This window comes from Moschus berezovskii, chromosome 1 (genome assembly GCF_049115385.1).
Source record: "Moschus berezovskii isolate FMDL1 chromosome 1, NW_MosBer_1.0, whole genome shotgun sequence".
In the NCBI taxonomy this organism is placed as follows: Eukaryota; Metazoa; Chordata; class Mammalia; order Artiodactyla; family Moschidae; genus Moschus; species Moschus berezovskii.
This window is the reverse complement of record NC_142460.1, coordinates 90,609,084-90,633,733: the sequence shown is the minus strand read 5'-3', so window position 1 is coordinate 90,633,733 and position 24,650 is coordinate 90,609,084. Positions and strand designations below refer to the sequence as shown.

Here is a 24,650-nt window from a genome sequence, read left to right as displayed (position 1 = left end):
ACTGGGAGGCAGATGGTGGGGAGAAGGATTAAGAAGGCTTCTCTGGGCATGAGGTCAGACCCATGCTCAGGTGGTAAAAGAGAAAATGCAAAAAAAGGGATGATTTTTTAAGGAAAAAAAAATTAATGGTTATTTGGAGAATGAAGAGGGTCTATGGATTAGTGTGGAGAGGAGAGGAAGTGAGGAGTGGTCAGGGGGATGGGCTTTGAGAAGTCAGTGCTGTGCCCATGAGAGCTCTCAACTCCCCTTGGCTCCCTGCCCCCACCACAGGGTTGACAGAGATGGCAGGAAAAGGGACAACCTTCAGCAGTTTGACACTAGCACTAAAAACACTAGCTAATCTTTTTTTTTCTTTTTTTTTTAATTAGTAAGGAACATTAGAAAGAAAAGAAGGTATTATATGTTAGATTTCAACGGTCCTCTATAAGCTGGGGTATTTGAAAAGCAAGTTACTATAATCAAAATTATATTCAGGCAGCTTTCCCTAGAGAGCATCCATCCTTTTCCAAGTGGAGAAGGGTTTAAATGGTGCTGATTGACAGGACTGCCCCACAGAAGTTTGGCAGAAGCACAGACATTTATCCTAATGAGAGCTGTAGGAAAAACCAAATGAATGATGTGAATGGGAGCAAAGGAAAGAAAGATGCTTCAAGTTGTCATCCTGTAGTGATATGCTCAAAGGTAAAAATATGGGAGGAGAGGAATAGTCCTATTCAAATGAGTTATCCAAAAAGGCATTATGCCAAAACCCTGAGCTCAGACTCATAAATAACCCTTCCCTCTAATGGTCTGTTTTGTCTATGAGACAGTCACAAGCTAGACCAGTTTTCAGTGGTGTACATTCATGATGGGGATATGCACCATCTCCCTTAATTTCTTGTGATGAGGTGTCCACATACTTTTGCTCACTCCCCTTTATCATCAGCAACCTCCTTTTGTAAGACTTTGTAGGCTAGTAGACTCTGACATCCCCAGATTACACGGTGCTTTCCAAGACCCAATCCATGTTCTGTGTCTCAGCAGCGAAGTTAGTTTCAGGGCTACCCATACACACACCAGTTACCAGTCGGATGCCACTTCCCTACAGGCCAGTGGACCAGACTTACAGAAGGCTACTTTGTCCTTGATACTTTTCACCTTTCATCAATGTCACAATCCCAAAAGGACCTGTTAATTGCCCAGGCCCATTCTCAAAAAAAGCCAAAAGGACTCTGGGGTGCAGTTTTTAAGAAATCATCATTGGCTGGAAACAACCCTACAGGAGGAATGAGGACAGGTGCCAAGGAGAACACAGCAAACAGAAGTCAGGCCTAAGAGCCGCATGGAGGTGAAACATGCAGAACTGCCTCCAGGACCCCTACTTACCAGCTTGCTTTTGACCAACTGTTCTATTGCACTGACAAGGTCTGCAGCAGTAGGTACTTCGGCGGAAGCCTGCCGGGCTGCTAGCAAAGAGGAGGACTGCAAGACATTGAGCAGCAAGGGAAAAGCAGATTAGCGAGGAATGAGGAATAGCAATTAGGAAGAAACACAGCAAGTACAAAGCTCAAAGCAGGCAAGGGAAGCAAAGCTCTATGTTTAGAGGGAAGAGATGACAGAGGGAGATAGGGGTAGTGTGGGAGTGGGGCAGGCCTGCCTGACCCCTTGTCAGGAGCTCTGGCCAGCAGTGAAGCAGGGGCCAGATGAGGCTGTGTTTAGGCAGGCCCCCAGAGGAGCTGGGGGGAGGGTCACGGAGTTCCCAGGAGGCCGACAGGGAAGGGCTGCGCCCACTGACAGCAACAGGGGAGGGGGTGGACAGCAATTTGGTCACTACGGGGCTGCCCACTGCTATTCCAGGAAATGAAGGGTCAATAAACCTAGCCTCAAGTGTGTCCAAAGAGAAACTGTCCTTGCTTTGCTGAGATGTAGATCTTTAGTACAGACAGTCACTTTGTATCAAGAAGAAATGCTAGAGGGAGGGCACCTGGAGACAAGAAACCTCCCCCCCCCACCCCCCCACCCCCTGTCTCTCTCTCACACACACTCTCTCTCCTCCACAAACATTACCGTTCCTGGTAAGGCCCTGGACTAAAACGCGAAAGTAATAAGGGCTTTAGCAGGCCTTGTGCCTCTCATGCTGGAGCAAACACGGACGACCCTGTTCACAGTGAAAGGAGGCTCAAGCCCAGGGCCTTCCTCCTCCTTTCATATTAGCAATGAGGACTGGTCCCTGGGACTGTTTGGTCAACGTCCCTGCTCACCAAGGGACAGTGCTTTTGCTTTCTTCCTTTTCGTACTGGAGAAGAAACTGGGAGAGAAATGGTTAACCCTACATGCATGTGTAAGCTTTAACCCACCCCGCACTTCCAAGCAGAGGGCAATGGTGTTCCCAGGGCCCAGGACAAACACGCATAGCGACTGTGGGAGTAGAAAGCTGAACTTCCCAGCTGGGCTCTGGATTCAAGCTTGTTCCTTAAGTCAGGGGGAAGAGTTTCAAAAAGGAAGTTTTTGTTGTCTCATCTAGGACTGACTTGAGGTTTCTGCTTCTGAGATGGGGTAATAATATCAAATGAAGGTAATTAAGAGAGCAACACTCTTTTTCCTCTCCTGGAAAGCAGGAAAACAGCTATGACTCTTTGGAAATCCAAGTTAGCTACTTCTCAACCTAGTAATCCTACCCCTGGGAACTGATTCCAAGGAAAGAAGGCAAAAGAAAAAATGCTGTATGTACCAGGTGATCTGCAGCAAAAACTGGAAACAACCCAGGATATCCCAAAACAGGCTGGTCGAGCAAATTATGATACATAAGATAATACTCCTCAACTATTAAAATTACAGTTATGAAAGTAAAATTAATATGATTTTAGGAAATATTAAACACTATTAATATTTAATTTTATAGGTATTAAAAATATAAAACACTGAACACATCATATGCCTATTTAGAATTATAAAAATAACATACATGCATATGAAGAAACAGAAGGAAACAAGGAGAATTAAAGTAACTGCATAATACTAGAACGAGTGAACTTTTAAAAACCCCTTTTATACTGATTTAAAATTTAGTAATTCCAATTCCATTTGCTGGAAAATTCTGAAGCTCGTCCCACTCCCAAATATTCCAGGAAAACAGAAGATCAAAAATCAAACAACAGGACTGAGGAAGTTCACATGTCTCAAAAGGGGCTAATGCTATCTGCCGTAATCCCGTGTCTGGAGTGAGGCTGCATTCACAGTTAAAGATTATCCAGAAACAACACAACATCCTTTCCCCAAAACAAACCGTGTTTGAGGGATTTCAAGGGGGAGGGTTCATGACCTTTCCTTGTAAGTTGGCACCTCCATGTGGAGGGCAGTGTGGGATGGTAGCTATGTGACCTGAGCGCCCTGCTCCCCACACACACTATCACCGCTTCTAGAACCTTTCACAAGAGGCCTCTGGGAACACAGCAGGTTAGTTCTCGTTCCCATTTCAAGGCGAAGGTATTTCTGCCTCGAGGAATCCAGGATGGGCATCATGCCATGCTTCCTCTCCTTCTCTTTCCAACAGTTCAGGGTCAGAGCATTGCCTTAGGAGGGGCTGTAATTGGGTGCTTTTCATGGGTGAGTCGCTGAGGGGGGCAGCACTCACAACGCAGTCACTGGCCTGTCCCTCTAGCTTAGCACTGAGGACGAGTGCAAGTAAACGTCTGGGGACAACTGATCCAAACACAAAGCAGAGAGAATGCAAATAAGATCTGGGGGTCTCACCAGGAACTCTGAAGCAACTGTACCCAGCACCTCCTGAATTGTACCCTGGGTGGCACTGTGAAGGTCAGCTACCTGCCCGTGCAACTTGGGCCCACCACCTCTGAGGGGCTGCTGAGTGCAGGACAGAGCACGAGAGAGCTCAAGGAAGACCCTGGGGGGACGGCTACCCATCACCAACAGTACCATAAAACAATACTGAGGTCACCACCTCCGCCTCCAGTCCTCTAAGACAGAAATGCTGAGAGAGGAAGCAAGAGAAACACAATGAAGTGACAGCACTTCAGGTGGTGAGGAAGGGTGGGACAGTTACACTACGAAAGGAGGGACCTGCCTGAGCCCCAGCTCAGTACCAGGAGGCAAATCCAGCCTGAGCTCTGCTCCAGAACAGCTGGGATGACCAGCTGTGCTCAGAGACACAGGGATGCACACATTCCCAACACCAGCTAGCCTCTGCATGCCGCTGTGCCAGGGGGGTTTGCAAACCAAAGAACTGGGGCAACCTGGTATATTGGGTTTGTCCATCTGTGACAAAACCTCCCCTGAGCAGCATCTCCATCCCTTATGCCATGTTTGCACCAGGCTTGATTGGAAGTTACTGTGATTTGGAGTTTAGAGTTAAGGATGAGGAAAACCATCAACTAAAACGCTGGTTGAACAGTTATGTACAACAGAACGATCACAACCTAGAACCATCTCAGCTTCCTCTTTGAGACAAGTAGTTTCTTTTGGGATCTGCTGTTTCCGAAGAGAGAGCCATTATCTTTCATCAGCAGGACCTGATACTAGGCAGATTCTCACTTTGAGAATTCTCGCTTTGAGAACCCACCCCTACACTGCCCAGAATGAAGTTAGTCCCCCGATCCAGTATAGACGGAATCTGCATCGTCTTGCAATCATGAGGCATAAGAGATAACAAGGGGGAGACAGCATTACTACCCTCACCACACACACTAAACAAAATCACATTTCACACATGGCTCTTTCAAGTGAGAAAAAGATCCTACCATTTCGTCCTGCGTGGGGTCGTTGTCAAAGATCTTCATAGGTGGGGGGAGGGGTGTGTGTGACTCTTCATCTGCCTCATCTTCACCCCAACCTTTCTTGCTCTTCTAGAACAAAAGAACAGCATTAGTCACAGTTTCCTACAGTAAGAGATGTCAGTTGGTTCAGGACTTGGGATTTCCTAAAAAGCAATATATGATACCCTCCTCTCTCAACACACTCCTATTTTTCCCTGTGTGGAATGGTCACCCTTGTTTATCTCAAACGACAGTGAGAACCAAATGGGGGAAAACACACACACACACACATGAAAGAAATCTATCTACCTTACTGATTAGCCAGGAAAAGAAAAGGCTGAGACAGTGATCAGAGAGAAACCAACATTTTAAGTTTATGAACAATGATTAAACTACAATCTAAATGTCATCAGGCTCTACTGTCATTCTTGGAGGAAGAAAAAGCAGATAGCATAAAACTACACAAAGAGTCTAGTTTCACAGCAAGAAGAATTTCTTGGCCATGTCAGTAACTAGAGTAAGTTAGTTTGCCAGGTAAACGAGTTATCTCATTCTGTAACCAAATACCCTTTATATTTTGACCGCAGAATCCCAGCTTTGAAGGGATATAAGAGATCACTGGCCAGTCCGATCATCAGGTCAACATGGGTATCTCCGACTGTTATGTGAGGTCATATGCTCTCCCAAACCTTTCCAATATGGATGTTCATTTGTTTTCATGAAGGTCCATTTCATTACTAGTTGAGCTTCATTAAAGGCTGAAACCTTGCCTACTGTAAACCTTCACCTGTTAAGTATAATACTCCCCTCTGGTGCAACCAGGAGTTGTCTACTCCCTTTTATATATGGCACTGCTCGACATACTCGAAAACAGTCATAATCTCAAAAGACAGTCCTCTTGTTTTCCAAGTGAAATGATCTCCATCCTTTTATTCTTATTCTAAACAGGCCTAGCAGGAACTTGCCTGGTAGTCCAGTGGCTAAGACTCCATGCTTCCAATGCGGGGGGCCAGCATTCAGTCCGTGCTCAAGGAACTAGATCCCACATGCCACAACTAAGTGTCCGTAGGTCACAACTAAAAATCTTGCCTGCGGCAACTAAGACCCTAAGCAACCATCCAGTATTTTAAAAATAAGTAAATAAAAGTCCTAGCAGGTTTTATGTAGTCTTTAGTAGAGACTGGGGACTTGGTGACCACTGGCTCCCTGTGGGCCTAGACCACCATCTCCAAAGGTGGGCGGAGGAGGAAGAGGGATACACTGGGAGTTTGGGGTTGGCAGATGCAAACTATCACATTTAGAATAGATAAACAACAAGGTCCTACTGTATAGTGCAGGGAACTACATTCAAACTAGGTATCTTGAAAATACCTAGGCCCAAGAAGACCAACTATGGGGAGTTAGAATCCGGCTAGTTCACAAACCTTGGTGAAGGATACCTCTTGAGGCTCCAGGAATGAGGCATGTCAGAAGCCCCTCCTGATGCGAGGCTCCGAGGCCTTGTGTAATTACCTCATCAGCGCTGTCTCCCTGAGGGGTCGTCTCATCCCCAGGCTTGGGAGATCCCAGGTCGAAGCTCTTCCGACCATCTCGTACTTTCTTCTGCTTCTTGATGTTTCCGTCTGCTTTCCCACTGTTAAGCCGGCGCACGGGACTCGTCAGCCACTTCTTCAGGGTGTTGGTGGAACGCTTGGGCCCAGGGGAGCTGTGGATGGAGTTCAGGGATGGTTGGGCCTGCAGGTTGGCCACCGACTCAGACTTGCCTCCGTTTTCACTTGAGGAATGAGAGTACGCATCTGAGGAGAAAGAACAGATAGACATAGCTGTGTCAGGACACTTAAGGTAGGCTGCCAGCCTGGGAATAAGAGAGCTCAGCCTCAGGAAGCAGGGCACAAGGTAGAATGTCAAGGCCAGCTGCAGAGCCTGGTCAAGGAAACCCCCTTATTATCAGATGGTAATAGCTAACACTCAATCCGCAGGTGCTGTGGATACAGGAGGAGTAGAAGACAAAGACCCCTGCCTTCATGGGAAAAAAAAAAATCAAGCCTCTAAGTGAAATTCAACTGATACCAATGTCATAAAGCACTGATGAGTATTCTAAAGTTGTATGAGACAGATTTTATTTTCAACCCCCTTACTTAGTTACATACACACAGAGAGAGAAAGAGACAGAAAGAGCGAGAAAGACAAGAGCCAAAGAGCAAGACAGGACACGCAAAATAAAGATAAATGCACAAAGCAGTATATGATTAACTGCCAAAGGGCTGGCATGGACTCTAGATGATAAAGAAACAGAGTTCAGAGGAGGGTCAGATCAGTGTAGGCAGCAAGACTGGTCTGAAAAGCTTTAATGGAAAAGATGTGTCTGAATAGAAGAGAAGGAATTCTACAAGGGGGACATGGCAGGAACAAAAGCAGAGAGGCAGGAAAATGGAAAAATAAGTTAACACAGCCCTTAAATAGATCCTGTAAATGAAATACAGATTAACAGAGAAGGAAAAACTGGACAGAAAGAAGAGTGAAAACATTTAATAATAAACTAGAGGAGTATGCACTTTATTGTGAGGCTCTACTGGCAAATGGGGTGACAAAAAGGGCTTTTGTTTTGTAATTAATTTGGTAACTACATGTAACATAGCCCTGGGAAGAAGATTAGAATCCAGAAGGCCTCACTAGGACACAGCGGGGACAAAAGAAGGAATGTGAGGCATTTCAAAGCAAGATGTGATAGGGCTAGTATCTGGATGACACATCAAAGGTGAGCTGTCCCTCTTGTGCTGCTGCTTCTCAATGGCGAAAGGTCTTGGAGAACACCTGACCAGTTTCACCTCACCCCTGATGGGCCCTCTTACCCTGGAACCAGTTTGCATGCTGGTATTTAAACAGAGTATTGCTGTGACTTTTCACACTTACTTGTCTCAAAGACCAAATCACCTTTTCCTATAATGACTTTATCTGAGACCCAGACTAGAAGTCTAACCTGGCCTTGGAGGCCTTACAGCCTAGACCTGCCCAATACATTCAATATAAGACCTTAATGTGGATCAATGCTTTTGCCAATAGAGAGCTGCCTCCAGCTTCTGTAACTGGTGGATCTCACAGGCACCAAGCTCAGGCTCTTGACCCTGCGGGAACTTGCTTAGCTATGGTCAGAGTTCTGTGCATACTCTGGAAAACAGCAGCAGGATTTCTGCATGTAGAAGCATTAAAAACTGAGCTCCTAAAGCCCCTAGGTATGAAGGAACACTCAGAGCGTTGCTCAGCTCAGGGACTATGTGGGGATTGACTGGCTTGGTTGACGTCCCTTTAAGGACAAAGCTGTAATCTTATCTCAGAGAATTCTGTGTTGGCTGTGGTCTTGGCTGTGTTGACATTATTTCTCAAGTGTTTGGTATGGGTCAAACTGTTGTTCTCAGAAGCCTGGGTGATAAACATCTCAGAAGCACTGGTAGTGGGCCTCTTATCTTTCTGTTGATAAGCTGCAGAGGCTTTCCATTCACCATACCCATGTGAATGTATTAAGGCTGTATTAAATCCAAGCCTTCAAAACTTAGATATCAGCATATGTTATGTCAGCAGAGCTAGAGGCCCAGCTACATTAATTCTGCCTGGTACTACTATGCAGGCAGATGACTGAAAACATTTTCTGTTCCATGGCAAACCACAGGCTGGCTTTGAGATTCAAGAATGCAAATTTTCACTGACCATTCTTCTTGTCTCTCTGTCATCTGGTTCTGCTTTGGTGCATTCTGCACAAATTAGTGGCAAGTGGACAGATTACAAAGTACAAATAAAAATCAAGAGTATTCTCACTTTTGTTTCAAGTTTATTCTGCGTAAACAATTAGGGCCATTCAACCACAGCCCACATAAAAGAGAATTCAAGAATTGGAAGCAATCTCTAATTTGTCCTCTACAGTTATGGTCCTGTATTGAGGCTGGGCTACCTCTAAATCACTTTGAAGGCAAAAGAATATGGCGTTATTTAGTCTCAAATTTATACTTAGTTTATTGCTACTTCAAAGAATAACTGGCACATGATGCTCATCCTATCTTTGAAAAACAGATGCAATAAGCTGTTTGAGAATTTAGTCTAGTACCTTTCCAGGCACAATAGTTAACTGACTGATTTCTAACAACTACAACAGTAATACTATTATTTCATCAAACCTTCCCAAGCTGAGATAGGTACTATTTAGTAGGATTGTCATTTTAGGAAACAGAGTGTTCCAAGAAACTAGGGGTCAGTGTTGGTAAGTGGCAGAGAAGGAAAATTTATACCTAGATCTGACTCCACTGCACATATATTTAATCTCAGTCCAGCATTTGTGTTTATACAGATGTATTCTTTTAGCCTCTATAATTATTGTAAAAAGGAACATCAAGTTGCTAGTCTATGAAACATTAATATAAATATACACTTACATATAACTTATATGTTACAACATTTCAAAGATGAAAGCAGTCTCAGTCTCACTGATTTTACAGATAAAGCAAGGAAAGCTTGTATTTGGGAAATCCATGGTCATGGATCAGTTAGTCATAAAGCTAGGACCAGAATCCAGGCACCTCCACATCTCTCCAGGGTTCTGAACTAATGCTTCCTCTTTAGCCTTAAGGTGTTAAAAACTGCCTCATAAGGTTGGTATCTGGCTTTAAGTCACTGGGAAGACAGGTAATGTGCAGGTAATAAAGTTCCTTGGCATGTCCATCCTTTCTAGATAAGGAAAAAAAAAATATCCTGAGGTTGATTTTACTATGAGATATTTTTAAGACATAGAAAAATATATAGAAAAAAATTAACATCCAGGTACCTACCACCTAGGTAGGTAGACAATTAGACAATTTTTTTTTGCCATATTTGATTGTTTTTTAAATCTTTCTTTTAATTGAACTATAATTGATTTACAAAGTTATGTTGGTTTTAGGTGTATAGCAAAGTGATTCAGTTATACGTGTGTGTATATATATATACATTTTTTTCAGATTCTTCACTATTATAGGTTATTATAAGATGTTGAATATAGTTACCTGTGCTATACAGTAAGTCCTTCTTGTTTATCTAATTTATATACAGTAGTGAGTGAAAGTCACTCAGTCGTGTCCAACTCTTTGCGATCCATGAACTGTACAGTCCATAGTATTCTCCAGGCCAGAATGCTGGAGTGGGTAGCCTTTCCCTTTTCCAGGGGAATCTTCCCAACCAGGGATCGAACCCAGGTTTCCTGCACTGCAGGCGGATTCTTTACCAGCTGAGACACAAGGGAAGCCCATGTAGCCCATATACAGTAGTGTGTATATGTTAATCCCAAACTCCCAATTCATCCTCCCCCCTTCCCCCTTTGGGAATCATAAACTTGTTTTCTATATCTGGAGCCTGTTTCCGTTTTGTAAATAAGTTCATTTATGTCATTTAAGGTTTCATATGTCAGTGATACACTATGGTATTTGTCTTTGTCTTACTTAATTCACTTAAGATGATAATCTCGAGGTCTATCCATGCTGCTGCATCATGTCATTTTTTTTATGGATTAGTGGAGAAGGCAATGGCACCCCACTCCAGTACTCTTGCCTGGAAAATCCCATGGACGGAGCAGCCTGGTAGGCTGTAGTCCATGGGGTTGCTAAGAGTCGGGCACGACTGAGCGACTTCACTTTCCATTTTTCACTTTCATGCATTGGAGAAGGAAATGGCAACCCACTCCAGTATTCTTGCCTGGAGAATCCCAGGGACAGAGGAGCCTAGTGGGCTGCCATCTATGGGGTTGCACAGAGTCGGACACGACTGAAGCGACTTAGCAGCTTAGCAGCAGCAATATTCCATTATATGTATAATATGTATGTGTATGTGTATAAATATATACACATACACACACTGCATCTTCTTTATCGATTCATCTACTGATGGACATTTAGGTTGCTCCCATGTCTTAGCTATTAAAAATAGTGCTGCTATAAACATTGGGGAGCAAAGTTTTCAAATTAGAGTTTTCTTTGGATATCTGCCTAGGAAGGAGATCACTGGATCACACAATTCTATTTTTAGTTTTTAAAGGGATCTCCATATCGTTCTCCATAGGAGCTGCACCAGTGTATATTTCCAGCAACAGTGTAGAGGGTTCCTTCTTCTCCACATCTTCTCTAGCACATGTGATTTCTAGACTTTTTGATGACTGCCATTCTGATTAGTGTGAAGTGATACCTCACGGTAGTTTTAATTTGTATTTTTCAAATAATTAGCAATATTGAACACCTCTTCATGTGGCTGGCTGTTGGACATCTGTATGTCTTTGGAGAAATGTCTATTTAGGTCTTCTGGCCATTTTTTGATTGGGTTGTTTGCTTGTTTGTTTTTTAATATTAAGCTGTATGAGCTGTTTGTATATTTTGGAGATTAACCCCTTGTTGGTAGCATTGTTCATAAGTATCTTCTCCTAGTTCATAGTTGTCTTTTCTGTTTATGGTTTCCTTTGTTGTGCCAAAGCTTTTAAGTTTAATTAGGTTCCATTTGTTTGTTTTTGCTTTTGTTTCTGTTACTCTAGAGAGCCAAAAAAAATATTGCTGTGATTTATGACAAAGAGCAGTATGCACCTACATTTTCCTCTAGGAGTTTTATAGTACTGTATTTGGTCTTAGGTTTAGGTCTTTCATTCATTTGGAGTTTATTTTTGTATATAGATAACGTTCTAATTTAATTCCCTAGCCACCTCTCTAAACTGCCCAATTTCCTCCTTAATATCTAAGAAAAGTAGACATGATGCATGGTCACAGAACACATTCCAAAGCTTCACTGATGATTAGAGAATTCTTGACACCAACATTCATCTCTTAATGATATTTTGTTCAAGCAGATTAAAAAAGAAAACTCTTTCAGTATAACTGGCATAATTTTCCTGCCTTGATTATATGATTCAAGGATAATCTACTGGTGACTACTTAATGGATGGCAACAGAGAGATGGCAGCACTGGACAGACATTCAGGCCTCTGTTTCTTCATCCATGAAATGGACAGATTAGACACAATGCATTCAAAGTCTTGCCCTACCACTGCATAGCTCTGTGACTCTGGGCCAATTACTTGATCTCTGTCTATCTCAGTTTTCTCATCAATAAATGAAGATAACGTTAGTATAAACCCTATAGGGGTGTTATTAGGATTAAGGAATAAATATTTGTGAAGTGTTTATAACAAACGATATACTTCCACTGGAAGTTAAATAAAAAGTAATAAAACCATAACTATCTCCCCTAGTTCCATGTCTGTGATTCCTCTGTATCTTCCTTCACTATATCTGTATGTTCTTCTAAAGGCTAGACTAGATAACGTAAGGCCATTTTTATTTTTTATTTTTACTTTTTTCGTGAGAAACAGGGGAAATCTACGTGCACGGGCACGTGGCACTCTCTGCCCAAGGTCCGGGGACTTTCCCCTAGGCGCAAACAAGGAACTGTAAGGCTGTTTTTAACCTCAAAGTGCTATGCCTCACGGAAACAAAGAAAAACTTAGGGCTGCCAGTTGCTATTCTGTGCTATTCTGCCTCCTCACTTAGAATAACTTACACTCGATGCCTGAAATCTCACTGGAGAATAAGGAGTCACATCCTTGGGCTACCAGGTCACTGCTGTCTACCCTCCCACCAGTAAGAAGTTTAAGCAGTACAGGTTACTCCCTGGAGATGACACATGCCTCTTTATCTACAGGGTATCACTCAGAACAGGAGCTTCTGATGGGCTTGACGACCAGGCAACTGAATGGCTGTGAACGTTAGGGTCTCAGATAACATCATGGGGTTGGAATAAACATATCAACATTATTGGTCTAAGCCTTGAGAGAAAGGTTCCATAATTTTAGGTTTCATGTTTCTAAGCACCACAGGAGATGAGAGCTGCCTGCTTGACAAAAAGATGAAAGTTGGAATAAAGCCCGTGAGGGTTTACATACTTGAACACCTCCTAATAAGTCCACTGTCTATGTTGTACATTCTTTTAGTTGGGTAACCTTTCATTATTAACCAACATATAAGATATTTGTATACAACAGGGGTAGTGACTGAATATACTAGAAATTTTGTTCATTTATAAATTAAATTTTCTTTCTGAAATGTTTTGCCTCATATTTATTTCACTTTTAATGTTACACCTAAAAAAGAAAAGCTTCTACTCTTTTTTTGCTCTAGTGTAAATTTTGCAAAAGTATTCCAAAAGAATACATTGTGTACAAGTCACCAAAGAATGCAAATTTAGGATACAGCTGCATCCACAGATCTGTCATCTGCCAGTTTTCTAATCACAAAATACCGGTTCAGCTTTCTTTCCACTGATCTCAAAGTGAGTTGGAAGTGAAGGACCACAACTCCTAGAAAAAAAGAAGGCAGTTCTATTAGTTTTGTGTGTTTAATAGCCCCAAAGACCAGAAATGGTGTCCTTGGAAGGGCTAGGCTGGGACCCCAGAGTACACACATGTACAGATGGCACCCAAAGTTTTGGTGGGTTACGAGTGCCTCAGATGCATAACTCACTAAGCTGGCCCACCATTTTATACAGACTTCACGGGCACAACTCAAGAAGGAAAACTCATTTCAATCCAGTCTTCTGCAGTTCAGTGATGGTATTTAGTCACATGCCAAAGGCAGATGTGATTCGTAATACACATACACAGTATGTAATTCACACACTGTATTATGTAATTGCTAAAAGATTTGGGGTCTAGTTATTCTTTATTAGTCATACCTCATCACCCACCCTCTAGATGGACAATAGGTCTATAAAATTCTTGCTGGTATTCATCATAATATTGTTTTGGCAGTTTTGACTCCAGTAGCTGAAATCAGAAGAAATCACAAAGATTCCTAAAATCATTAGATATTTCCAAAAAAGTCCTTCAAACTCCTGTTATTTTGTCTTGACTCAGCTCCAATGATACAAGAATAATTGTAAACTCATTCTTATTGCTCCCAATGTCTTGAGTTATATATAATGTGAATGCATTCAAATACATCTGTTTATAGAGATTATATATGCCCAAACATTTCTGTTTTCTTTGGCTTTCTATAAGTAATTTACTTAATACAAAAATCAGAAGTATCACACCCTTTTTTTTTCACACTGGAAACTGCACATCTAGAGAAGGGTGTATGATGGGGAGGTCAAGGGTGAAATTCTCTGGGTAATAAATCCATAAATTTAATTGTTTATAAGCATGGACAGCACAAAACCTACAGTATTAGTGTATCCTTCATGATACAACAAAAGGGCCCTGGCAGGTCTTTTAGCAGAATGTTTAACAAAAGTAGTCTCCTGGTTGCATTTTCAAATGAGGTCCTGAGGCAAGGCACCGCCAGTCCTTGACATGGTTGACTTCCTTGAAGACCACCTGGTTGCCCGTCTTGGTGTCTGTGCCATTTGGCAGCAGAGGGAAGCTGCTACGGTGACAGCAATAGGACACGTGGGAGTGGGAGAATCAGCCTGGCCCCAAAACTAGGAAACTTGTTGCCCTTGCGATTGCTCCTGCCACAACCTTAGACTAAAGTGGGCAAACAGCCTGGCTCAGGATCTCCCTTCCCTCACCTCTTAGCCTGATTCAAGTCCCAAATGCACAGTGCAAACCCCTGCTTCCTGCTTATTAAGTCATAGCTTTTACACACTTAGTTCAGGAATTTCTTCTCCAGTAAGTCCCTTGCCAACTTATCATTCTTCACCACTCTACTCAGGCTATTTTTATGCTTTTAAAAATATATTTTTAACATTCAGATCTCTATGATTTATAATATCTGTCTTATTTTTCTCATTAAACTAAAAATACAAAATGAAGGTCCACTCTGAGCCTCAAAAGCACATAGCTTTGGGCTCTATGTTTAAAAAAAATTTTTTTAAATTTTATATTGGAGTATAGTTGACTGTACTAGCTTCCCAGGTGGCACCAGTGGTAAAGAACCTGCCTGCCAGAGCAGGAGACATAAGAGACTCAGGATCGATCCTTGAGCTGGGAAGATCCTCTGGAGAAGGGAATGGCAACCCACTCCAGTATTCTTGCCTGGAGAATCCCATGGACAGAGAAGTCTTGTGGGCCACAGTCCATGGGGTCACAGAGTCAGAAGTGACTTAGCACACGTGATTGACGAACAATATTGTGTTAAGTTTCTCTCTTATAATAAGAGCTCTCTCTTATTTACTTTCTACTTATTGGTCCCCTTCTCTTCCCTGCTGGTCCTATCCCGGGAGCATGTACACAGAGATCTGAACCACAGGGACAATTCCAAATCCAGTGGCATCCATATAGGGCAGGAATCCTTTTCATCTTCAAAGCCCACTGGGACGTTAGCTCTTCATATCGGGATCTTCTCCAACAGACAAAACAACCTCCACAAGAGTGAAAAGTCAGCATCCCTGGCTCTAATATAGATGAATTCTTTGGAATTTTGTTCTAATTCAGTCCAGCTCTCCATTGACTACTGCTGGTTGCTTCAGTGTCCTGTCCCCACACTTTCTACTTCAACTTCTGGCAGGATGCCACTGGATGCAGAGTAAAATAAAATTTCCAACTGCTCATTGTCAGGTTTCTTTGGCCTCAGTTTCACCTATGTAATCTCTCTGAACCAGAGGCAGAGGGAGGAGACACATCAAAGGGCACTGAGTCCATCCCCCCCACCCCCAGACAAGCATCTACTTCTGCTTTATTGACTACACCAAAGTCTTTGACTGTGTGGATCACAACAAACTGTGGAAAATTCTTAAAGAGATGGGAATACTAGACTACCTTACCTACCTCCTGAGAAATCTGTATTCAGGTCAAGAAGCAACAGTTAGAACTGGACATGGAACAATGGACTGGTTCCAAATTGGGAAAGCAATAAATCAAGGCTGTATATTGTCACCCTATTTAACTTATATGCAGAATACATCATGTAAAATGCCAGGCTGGATGAAGCACAAACTGCAATCAAGACTGCCAGGAGAAATATCAATAACCTCAGATATGCAGATGACACCACCCTTATGGCAGAAAGAGAAAAGGAACTAAAGAGCCTATTGGTATTTCTCCTGGCAAACTAGATTGTAGCTTGTGCTTCATCCAGGATGTATCCACACCACTGCTTTCTCCTAAGCCTTCAAATAAGCTTTCATGTGGGTTTCCCTGGTGGCTCAGATGGTAAAGAATCTGTCTGCAGTGCGGGAGACCTGGGTTCGATCCCTGGGTTGGGACGATCCCCTGGAGGAGGGCATGGCAACCCACTCCAGTATTCTTGCCTGGAGAATCTCCATGGACAGAGGAGCCTTGCAGGCTACAGTCCATGGGGTTGCAAAGAGTCGGACACAACTGAGTGACTAAGCACACAGCACACACACAGGTTAAATGTAAGCTCTCTAAAATAGCCTTACCCTATTACCTAACATGGTAACATTTCCCACTTTTCAGAATGTGTGAACATAAACAAGTTCAGCTTCAGTAATACACATAAAGCCTCAAAATGACATTATGTAAGTTACTGTATTTAACTGAAGACTCTCAGAGAATGACCAAGACCATCTTTCAGTTTTTCTGTCCTGCAAGCAGATTCTTCATTCACAAAGGTTTCTGCAAGGATATTTCTCTTTCTATTCCTGCTGTCACTGCCCTAATTCAGAGATTTTAAATCCTCTTGTTTTAACTATGTGTTAATAACAACCTCCAAACTGGTCTCTCTGAAGCTACTCTTTTTCTCTTATCTATTTGATGTCTCTCTACTATGAGAACAATTCTATCACTTTGGTCAAGTCCCCATTTAAAACTTGACTAACAAAGTCTAACTTAGCCTGCCATTTAAGGTACTCCATGGCCAGGCCCGAGCTTACTTTTCCAGCTCTCTGAGCTTCCACTCTTTGATAATCCAAGGTTCTCAAACTGTGGTCCCCAGACCAGCAAGATAACCATCATCTGGGTACTTGTTAGAAATGTAAAATCTTGGGTCGCGCTCCTGAGGTACCAGATGAGAAATTAAGAGGGTGGCCCAGCACTCTTGTGTTCTAAACAAGCCCTGCAAGTAATTTTGATGTATGTTAAGGTTTAGAAACAACTATCCTATACGAGCCATCTGCTTTCAGCTAATTATTCAGCTCACTGAATTTCTCTTTGCTCAAACCATTCTGCAGCCTCTCGGCTTATCTAAAGCCTACCTAGGAGTTCGTAGGTGACCAAGCCCAGCATAATTCTCCTGTTTTTCTGGGAGTATCTCTCATACCATTCATTTGGCACTGATAAATGTTTGTTTATGTACTTTACCTCCCTAAATCTAAGGAATGTCCTTGAGGACAGAGATGTCCTCCATCTTTATATCCCCAGCAGAAACCCTTTGGTTACAGAGGTGCTCATTAAATAGCTAGTGATGAATAGCTAAGGACAAAGCAAAAGAATCCATTGGAATCTGATTATTTTTAGACCCAGAGACCTCTAAGAAAAGGCTGTTGAGACCTCTAAGACCTCTAAGAAATGTGGTTGAGGTGCTCATCTCTTAAACTTAGCAATTTGACTATCCATGTAGGCTAGTGCTTCCTGTTCCTTATGATAGTCAAAGTGTGACAAAATCAATTAAGATGGTTAAAGAAACTACCTGTTTCCTTTCTGCAGGACTTCTAGGAAACTTTAATACTCTAATTAACATGCTCATGTAGATGACTCTTCAAAGGGAATATTTACCAAATCCCATTAATATGTTATAGAAAGCAGGGTTGTTAGCATCATCTTGGCTATTATTCCATCTCAGACTGGAATACAAAAGGTGAATTGGATTCCTGAGGATGGTATCCTGAAAACAGGGTTGACAGTCAAACTCAAAACCTCCTATGAACACCAAAGAAAGAGATAAGTTACAGTCCAGACCAGTTATTTTTGGCTATGTGCTATCACAACAGCGTCTACGCAGGAGCCAGTGGGAAGCCTGACCTGGATTCAACTTATAATGTGCCCTTCAACAGTAACCTTAACCAAAGGTAACCATGCCAGGCTTAATTACAGAGGGTGCTGCTGGAACATTAAGACTTTAATTATGTGCTACTTAACTGAAAATGTCACAGTGGAAATTCTCCTAGGGAACCCAAGCCAAGACGAAAGAGGAGGGAACTACATATCTGGAGGAAGTAACAGGTGGTCAATGATTGGGTTTTCAGGGTCCTTTTTTTGGAAACTACATTTTGTGTGTGTGTGTGTGGGGGGGTGTAGGAAAGAAACTGTTAAGATTTACGGTTTCCAGGAATTAATACAACTTGAGACCCTGCAGTCTTAGCTTGGCACTGTCTTTGCTAAGGACCTGTGCCAAGTGAATTTTCCTCTAGGGCCTTGCTACCTGGCTTGGAAAAAAGCAGCAGGCAAATAAGACTGTGTTCAGTCTGGGCCTCCCAAACAAGCCCAGCCTCTCCGTCTACATTCTCCCCTATGTTCTTCATTCAGCAGTGCCCTCATGGCCCTCCCTGGCCTCTTTGGGCCCAGAGCACAGATGCACGCTAAGGGTACACTAAGGGAATGCATCCTCAGGTTGATAAATTCACGAATATCAACCTGGGGTTGAGTTCACGAGTATGATCCCATTGGTGTCATTTCTTAAAAAATTATTTAAACATAATTTCAGATTTAGAGAAAAGTGCCAAGATCTTGTACAAAGTATCTCCTTCACCCAGAATCTCCAACTAATAACACTAGTAGTGTTTCAACTTCCCTTCTATCAGCAAAAACATCCAAAGTGCTCACTGGGTTGCTAGAGAACAGAGTGCTTACTCATACAGGGCAGAGGCCAAACCTCAGATGTCCTTGGATTAACAGGAGAGATAAACATGAGAAGAACTCAGATATTGGACAATCAAGAGAGGCACAGAGTGCAACACGGAGAGTGCAAGTCTGCAGGGACATTCACATTCATGTTTCAAGAAAGGACCCAAAGACTCTGCTGCCAGACAATCACATCACTTCAGCCACTCAGTCGTGTCCCACTCTTTGCACGCCAGGCCTCCCTGTCCATCACCAACTCCCGGAGTTCACTCAAACTCATGTCCATCGAGTCAGTGATGCCATCCAGCCATCTCATTCTCTGTCGTCCCCTTCTCCTCCTGCCCCCAATCCTTCCCAGCATCAGAGTCTTTTCCAGTGAGTCAACTCTTCGCATGAGGTGGCCTAAGTATTGGAGTTTCAGCTTTAGCATCAGTCCTTCCAATGAACACCCAGGATTGATCTCCTTTAGAATGGACTGCTTGGATCTCCTTGCAGTCCAAGGGACTCTCAAGAGTCTTCTCCAGCACCACAGTTCAAAAGCATTAATTCTTCGGCGATCAGCTTTCTTCACAGTCCAACTCTCACATCCATACATGACCACGGGAAAAACCATAGCCTTGACTAGACGGACCTTGGTTGGCAAAGTAATGTCTCCGCTTTTTAATATGCTATCTGGGCTGGTCATAACTTTCCTTCCAAGGAGTAAGCGTCTTTTAATTTCATGGCTGCAATCAGCATCCGCAGTGATTTTGGAGCCCAAAGAAATAAAATCTGACACTGTTTCCACTGTTTCTCCATCTATTTCCCATGAAGTGATGGGACCAGATGCCATGATCTTAGTTTTCTGAATGTTGAGCTTTAAGCCAACTTTTTCACTCTCCTCTTTCACTTTCATCAAGAGGCGTTTTAGTTCCTCTTCACTTTCTGCCATAAGGGTGGTGTCATCTGCATATCTGAGGTTCTTGATATTTCTCCCGGCAATCTTGATTCCAGCTTGTGCTTCTTCCAGCCCAGCGTTCCTCATGATGTACTCTGCATAGAAGTTAAATAAGCAAGGTGACAATATACAGCCTTGACGCACTCCTTTTCCTATTTGGAACCAGTCTGTTGTTCCATGTCCAGTTCTAACTGTTGCTTCCTGACCTGCATACAGGTTTCTCAAGAGGCAGGTCAGGTGGTCTGGTATTCCCATCTCTTTCAGAATTTTCCACAGTTTCTTGTGATCCACACAGTCAAAGGCTCTGGCATAGTCAATAAAGCAGAAATAGACGTTTTTCTGGAATTCTCTTGCTTTTTCGATGATCCAGCGATGTTGGCAATTTGATATGTGGTTCCTCTTTGTCTAAAACCTGCTTGAACATCTGGGAGTTCACAGTTCACATATTGCTGAAGCCAGGCTTGGAGAATTTTGAGCATTACTTTACTAGCGTATGAGATGAGTGCAATTGTGCGGTAGTTTGAGCATTCTTTGGCATTGCCTTTCTTTGGGATTGGAATGAAAACTGACCTTTTCCAGTCCTGTGGCCACTGCTAAGTTTTCCAAATTTGCTGACGTACTCCTATAAGTAGATTAATAAAGACATATACATGTTGAGTGTTTAAAGATGCTGTGAAATGGCTCTCAAGAAAGACTGCTGCTGCTGCTGGTAAATCGCGTCAGTTGTGTCCGACTCTGTGCAACCCTATGAACAGCAGCCCACCAGGCTCCTCTGTCCACGGGATTCTCTAGGCAAGAATACTGGAGAGGGTTGCCATTTCCTTCTCCCCAGAAAGACTATATCAATTTATATTCCTACCAGTGTATGACTGTCTATTTCCCCCATTCTTACCATTAATTTTGTTCACCTGAAGGGTTAAAATTTCTTATTTTTATTTGTATTTCTCTGATTTCCACTGTTACTATCTTTTCCAAAAGTTTATTTTTTTAGTTCTCCTTTTTTACTTTGGCTCATTTTCCTATTGGGTTGTTGCCTTTTATCTTATTGATTTCTAAGAACTCTTTATACATTTTGGATATTAATCTTTTGTGTAATATGTAGATTGCAAGTATTTTCTCTCAGCCTATTGTTTCTCTTAACTTCCTTCAGAGTGTCTATTAAATTTGCCTGAAATCCATCTGGAATTAATTTTTATGTAGAATGTTATTTGAACACATAATTTACCTTACTATTAAAAAAAATTTTTTTTTGGCCATGCTGAGCAGCATGTGAGATCTTAGATTCTCGACCAGAGATCAAACCAGTTCTTCATGCAATGGAGTGTGGAGTCCTAACCACTGGGTTGCCAAGGAAGTCCCCTTACCTACTCTAGCATCAGGAAAAATATTTCAAACTTCAAAAGAACATTTTTCTATTTATCTCATAAGCTTCCATATTTTATAAATCAAAATCATGGACTTTTTTTAGCAGATAGGACTTTGAGAAAAGATTAAGTAGCAGCCTTACCCCACATCTCACAGCCTGAGTATCTTCATGCCCCGTGCATGCCCCACCCTGTGCAGGCACCAAGCTTGCCAGACTCGTGAGAAGCAGAGCTCAGGCTCTGACTCTCGGACCAGTTTCCATGCTCCTCTGGGTCACATGTCAACAGTAAGGTTCCCCATTGAAGAGATGATACAGTCCAGTCTAAATATCACAGAAGGCCCAAGTTTAAGGACCTAGGAATGCCCATATGAGGACATTATAGTCACTACTCCAAATCATAATTTCCCCCATGCAAACACTCCAATAAATGTGATTTTATTTATCTGTTTTAAGTTTCAATATATTTATGTTCAATAAGTAGTTACAATGCATGAACATAATAAGTAGAATGTTTAAATTATTTGTGATGGGGATAATATGAGTCAGCAGGGCACTGAGATGATAAAGAGGGTTAAAGTCAACAAGAAGTAGAATTTCCAGTAAAGCCTCATGAGAGATGCTAGAAGCTGTAGCAAGAATAACATGCTGAGGGGGTGTGTTCAGGGGAGGCGGGAACCCCAGTCACGTGTGATGGAGAGCTGGGGTGGAAGGGCAGGGAGCGGTGGAGGTGGGGCCAACTGCCACTCTGCTCTTGGATGTTCTGACATACGGGTGAAGCACAGAGGCTGAAAGACACCTGTGAGTGAGTACACATCTTTATTAAATATACGAACCAACAAACCCTAAGCTACTGAAACTCTGAAACCGGGAGTCAAAAACTGATGCAGCACCTGTAGTCACTGCAGTTCAGTGGGGTGGGTCACAAAGAGCCATCTGTACTGTCCCATCCAAACCCCTCAGTGACTGTGGCCATGAATATGGTAGAAGGCTGACTAGGTTAGAGGTCAGGTAGGGCCAGGACAAGGAGAAGCTGCACTTGCCACCCTGCCCCCATCAACCCCAAGAACCACAAGGGCAGGTGGAAAAAATAGTCTAGGGACCTGCTTGACATAAACTCTACCATTTTAAGCATGTAAGTGTACAACAATGTTGTGCAACCATCACCAACATCCACCTTCACATTCTGTATGTTTCCTACTGAGATCTTACAACATGACAAGTACTCTAATCGCTTTATTTCCAGTCTTGTGTAAGGCTTGCAACACTGCACATGTATAGGTGCTATTATGATGGCCATTTGATACCAAGGATGTGGCATAGAGAGGTTAAATCCTTTCTGGCAGGTTGCAGAGGTGCTAAGTGACAGAGTCAGTATTTAGGGTAGGTATGCAGGACTCTAAAATCTACACTCTTAGGGTTTTGAGCCTCATTTGGATGAAGGACCACGGTGTAAGTGAGAGTGAAAATGTCTTAATGCACCTATTATCTGCACACACAAAAATGAATTTTAAAATTTCTAGTTCAAATTGCAAGTGAGGAAAATCTGAACTACTTCTTAACCCCAAACAATGGAAATTGCACAGTACCCATTCTATTTAGTAGGACAATGTAAGGATCATAAAAAATATTTATAGGGCTTCATAAGCTCATTTGCAAACTACATCTCCCAAACCTATTTTCTTCCATTAAGCGCCTCACCTTTCAATTCTACTATCACAGGGTTGTGCAGAAACAACTTCTGTGGTTCAGGACAAGCAATAGAGCCCAACAGTGGCACCAGGAGTGGCTTGCCACAGCCCACTGGGTGACCCCCATGTTCCCACTCTGGAGAACACACTGTTCAAAGCATAGAGAAAGCCTGAAAAATGGAAAAGCAATCTTGATAAGACTGTTTTTTTTTTTGTCCTTACCATGAGTTTTTTGTGTTTGCCATCCATTTGTCTCTTGACTATTTCAGAAAAGAGATCTCTTAGTAGTAGGATCCCAGTCCAGAGCACACCACCCAGAACCATACGTGTGAGCTGAAGTTGTTCATCTGCCTTCTCCTGGCGATGCTGTGAGAAAGACCTGCTCGAAGACCATCGGGCCCCATCTGAGAACAGGTTTTCCTAGCTTGGTATGATGTATTATTCCAGGGGATGGGGCAGGGTTAGGAGGAGGGTGATCCATAGATAGAAACCATGAGGTAAAAAAAAACCAAAACAACCTGTATTTCCCTCTAACTCTCATCAAGTTCAAAGTCAAATGAGGCAACTTTTACTTTAAAGGAAAGGAATCTGACAGGCTAGCAGAGGGGAATACTGACTTTCTCTGAGACAGAATCCCACCGTCAGGATACACATTTTCAATATCTATGCCAAGGAACAGCAGAGATGGATATTCCATTCCAAAAACTGGGTGGGTTGGGACTTCCCTGGTAGTCCAGTGGTTAAGAATCCTCCTTGCAATGTAGGGGATGTGGGTTCGATCCCTGGTCAGGAAACTATGATCCTGCATACTGTGGAGTTACTGAGTCCGTACACCCCAACGAAGATCCCACGTGCCACAAGTAAGACCCAATGCAGTCAAATTAAAAGAAAAAACTCGGCTGGGTCCACCCCACAGGTCAGACACAGGTGGGCCTGGAGGCAGCTCTCCTGTGGGGGAGGCGACCCCTGCACAGTTCAGGGCCGGTGGGCAGAGAAAGGCTCAGGAAGGAAGAAGGGGTGATGGACACTGCAGGGAGAGCTACACTTTCAGTTACTCAAATTAACAGGGGGCTCTGGAGGTGAAATCTAGTGGTCTCACTAGGAGAGGTCTGTGAACCCTATGGAAGAATTCAGGAGTGTCAACACAAGGGAGCAGGAAATTAATCACAGTCAATCACAGGCTGCCCTTGCTACCAGGAGAAGGCAGGTGGAACACACAGGGTTCTGGGAGGGCTGTGATGACTAGAAACAGACTCCCTGAGAGAGTTGATACTATTTTAAGAGACAAACAAGAGTGACTGTGGTTAAAGATAATCACAGTCAGATGTTAGTAAAAGTAGACAAACATTCTAGGCCTCTGCTATTTAGGGTATAACAGTGTGTGCACGCGTGTGTGCGTGTGTGTGTGTGTACCAGGCAATACTTAGGTTAAGAGCTTTGGCAGCACAGGGTTTATATATGCAAATAAAATACCCTGCAAGAAAAAGCTGCTTCTGGAACTACAAACCTATCCCATAGTTTCAGAACACAATATGGAGCTGTACCAAATTCCAGCACAGTAATAAAAAATATAGAATTTGATACAAGGATCAGAATCAAGCTGGGCGAGCAGCAGGGTAAGTGGGAGACAGAGTAGAACAATGAGAAGAAACCAGGACTCAATTTATTAACACATACTCTTGGGAAAATTGTTTCATCTGTCTGAGTCCCGGTCTTCTCATATGTGAAATGTGTAGGCTGACTCCACAGAGAACCACAAAGGGGAGGCTGTAGTAGCACCTGGTAAATCATTCCCACAGATGCTCCCTTTCATTCCCGGACCCTACCTCTTTCCCCATGCTATTTCCTTTGCCCAGCTTCCTGGATGAAGAGTATCTCTCCTGACCCTTCAAGACCCACTCCCCATGTAACCTCTTCACAAGGCCTCCCCTGCACACAACCTTACTTCTCCAGAAGAGCTGCTGGTGCTGTCCTCTGAGCACGCCCAACAGAGGAGGCAGAGGGACTTGACTTGTCCTTAAACTCACTGCACTTTCTCATTAGACCAAGGGGCCTATAGGTCAACAGAGAGGATATCCGCTAGCTGTCTCCCTAGCACCCACTTCTTTCTTTCCCCTTCACAGGAGCACCTCAGATTTCCCAGCTTTGTGAGTTGAAACCCTGTCCCTGC

General features: G+C 42.9%; 1 protein-coding gene and 1 non-coding gene across 18 annotated transcripts in view; both read right to left on the bottom strand.

Moving 5' to 3' along the window:
• Positions 1 to 24,650, bottom strand: part of KALRN (kalirin RhoGEF kinase) — a 671,338-nt gene that overhangs the window by 76,488 nt on the left and 570,200 nt on the right. For 10 of the 17 annotated variants that reach the window (XM_055396730.2, XM_055396846.2, XM_088837624.1 and 7 more), the window contains 2 exons: positions 6,264 to 6,547; positions 4,737 to 4,841 (listed from right to left, as the gene is read on the bottom strand). In XM_055396730.2, coding sequence (XP_055252705.1) covers positions 4,737 to 4,841; positions 6,264 to 6,547 — 389 coding nt within the window. Of the gene's footprint in view, positions 1 to 1,365; positions 1,462 to 4,736; positions 4,842 to 6,263; positions 6,548 to 24,650 lie in introns of all 17 variants that reach the window. The other 7 variants (XM_088837656.1, XM_088837666.1, XM_088837670.1 and 4 more) reach the window with 3 other exon arrangements.
• Positions 11,870 to 12,245, bottom strand: LOC148778765 (RNase MRP). Its single transcript, XR_016038463.1, has one exon.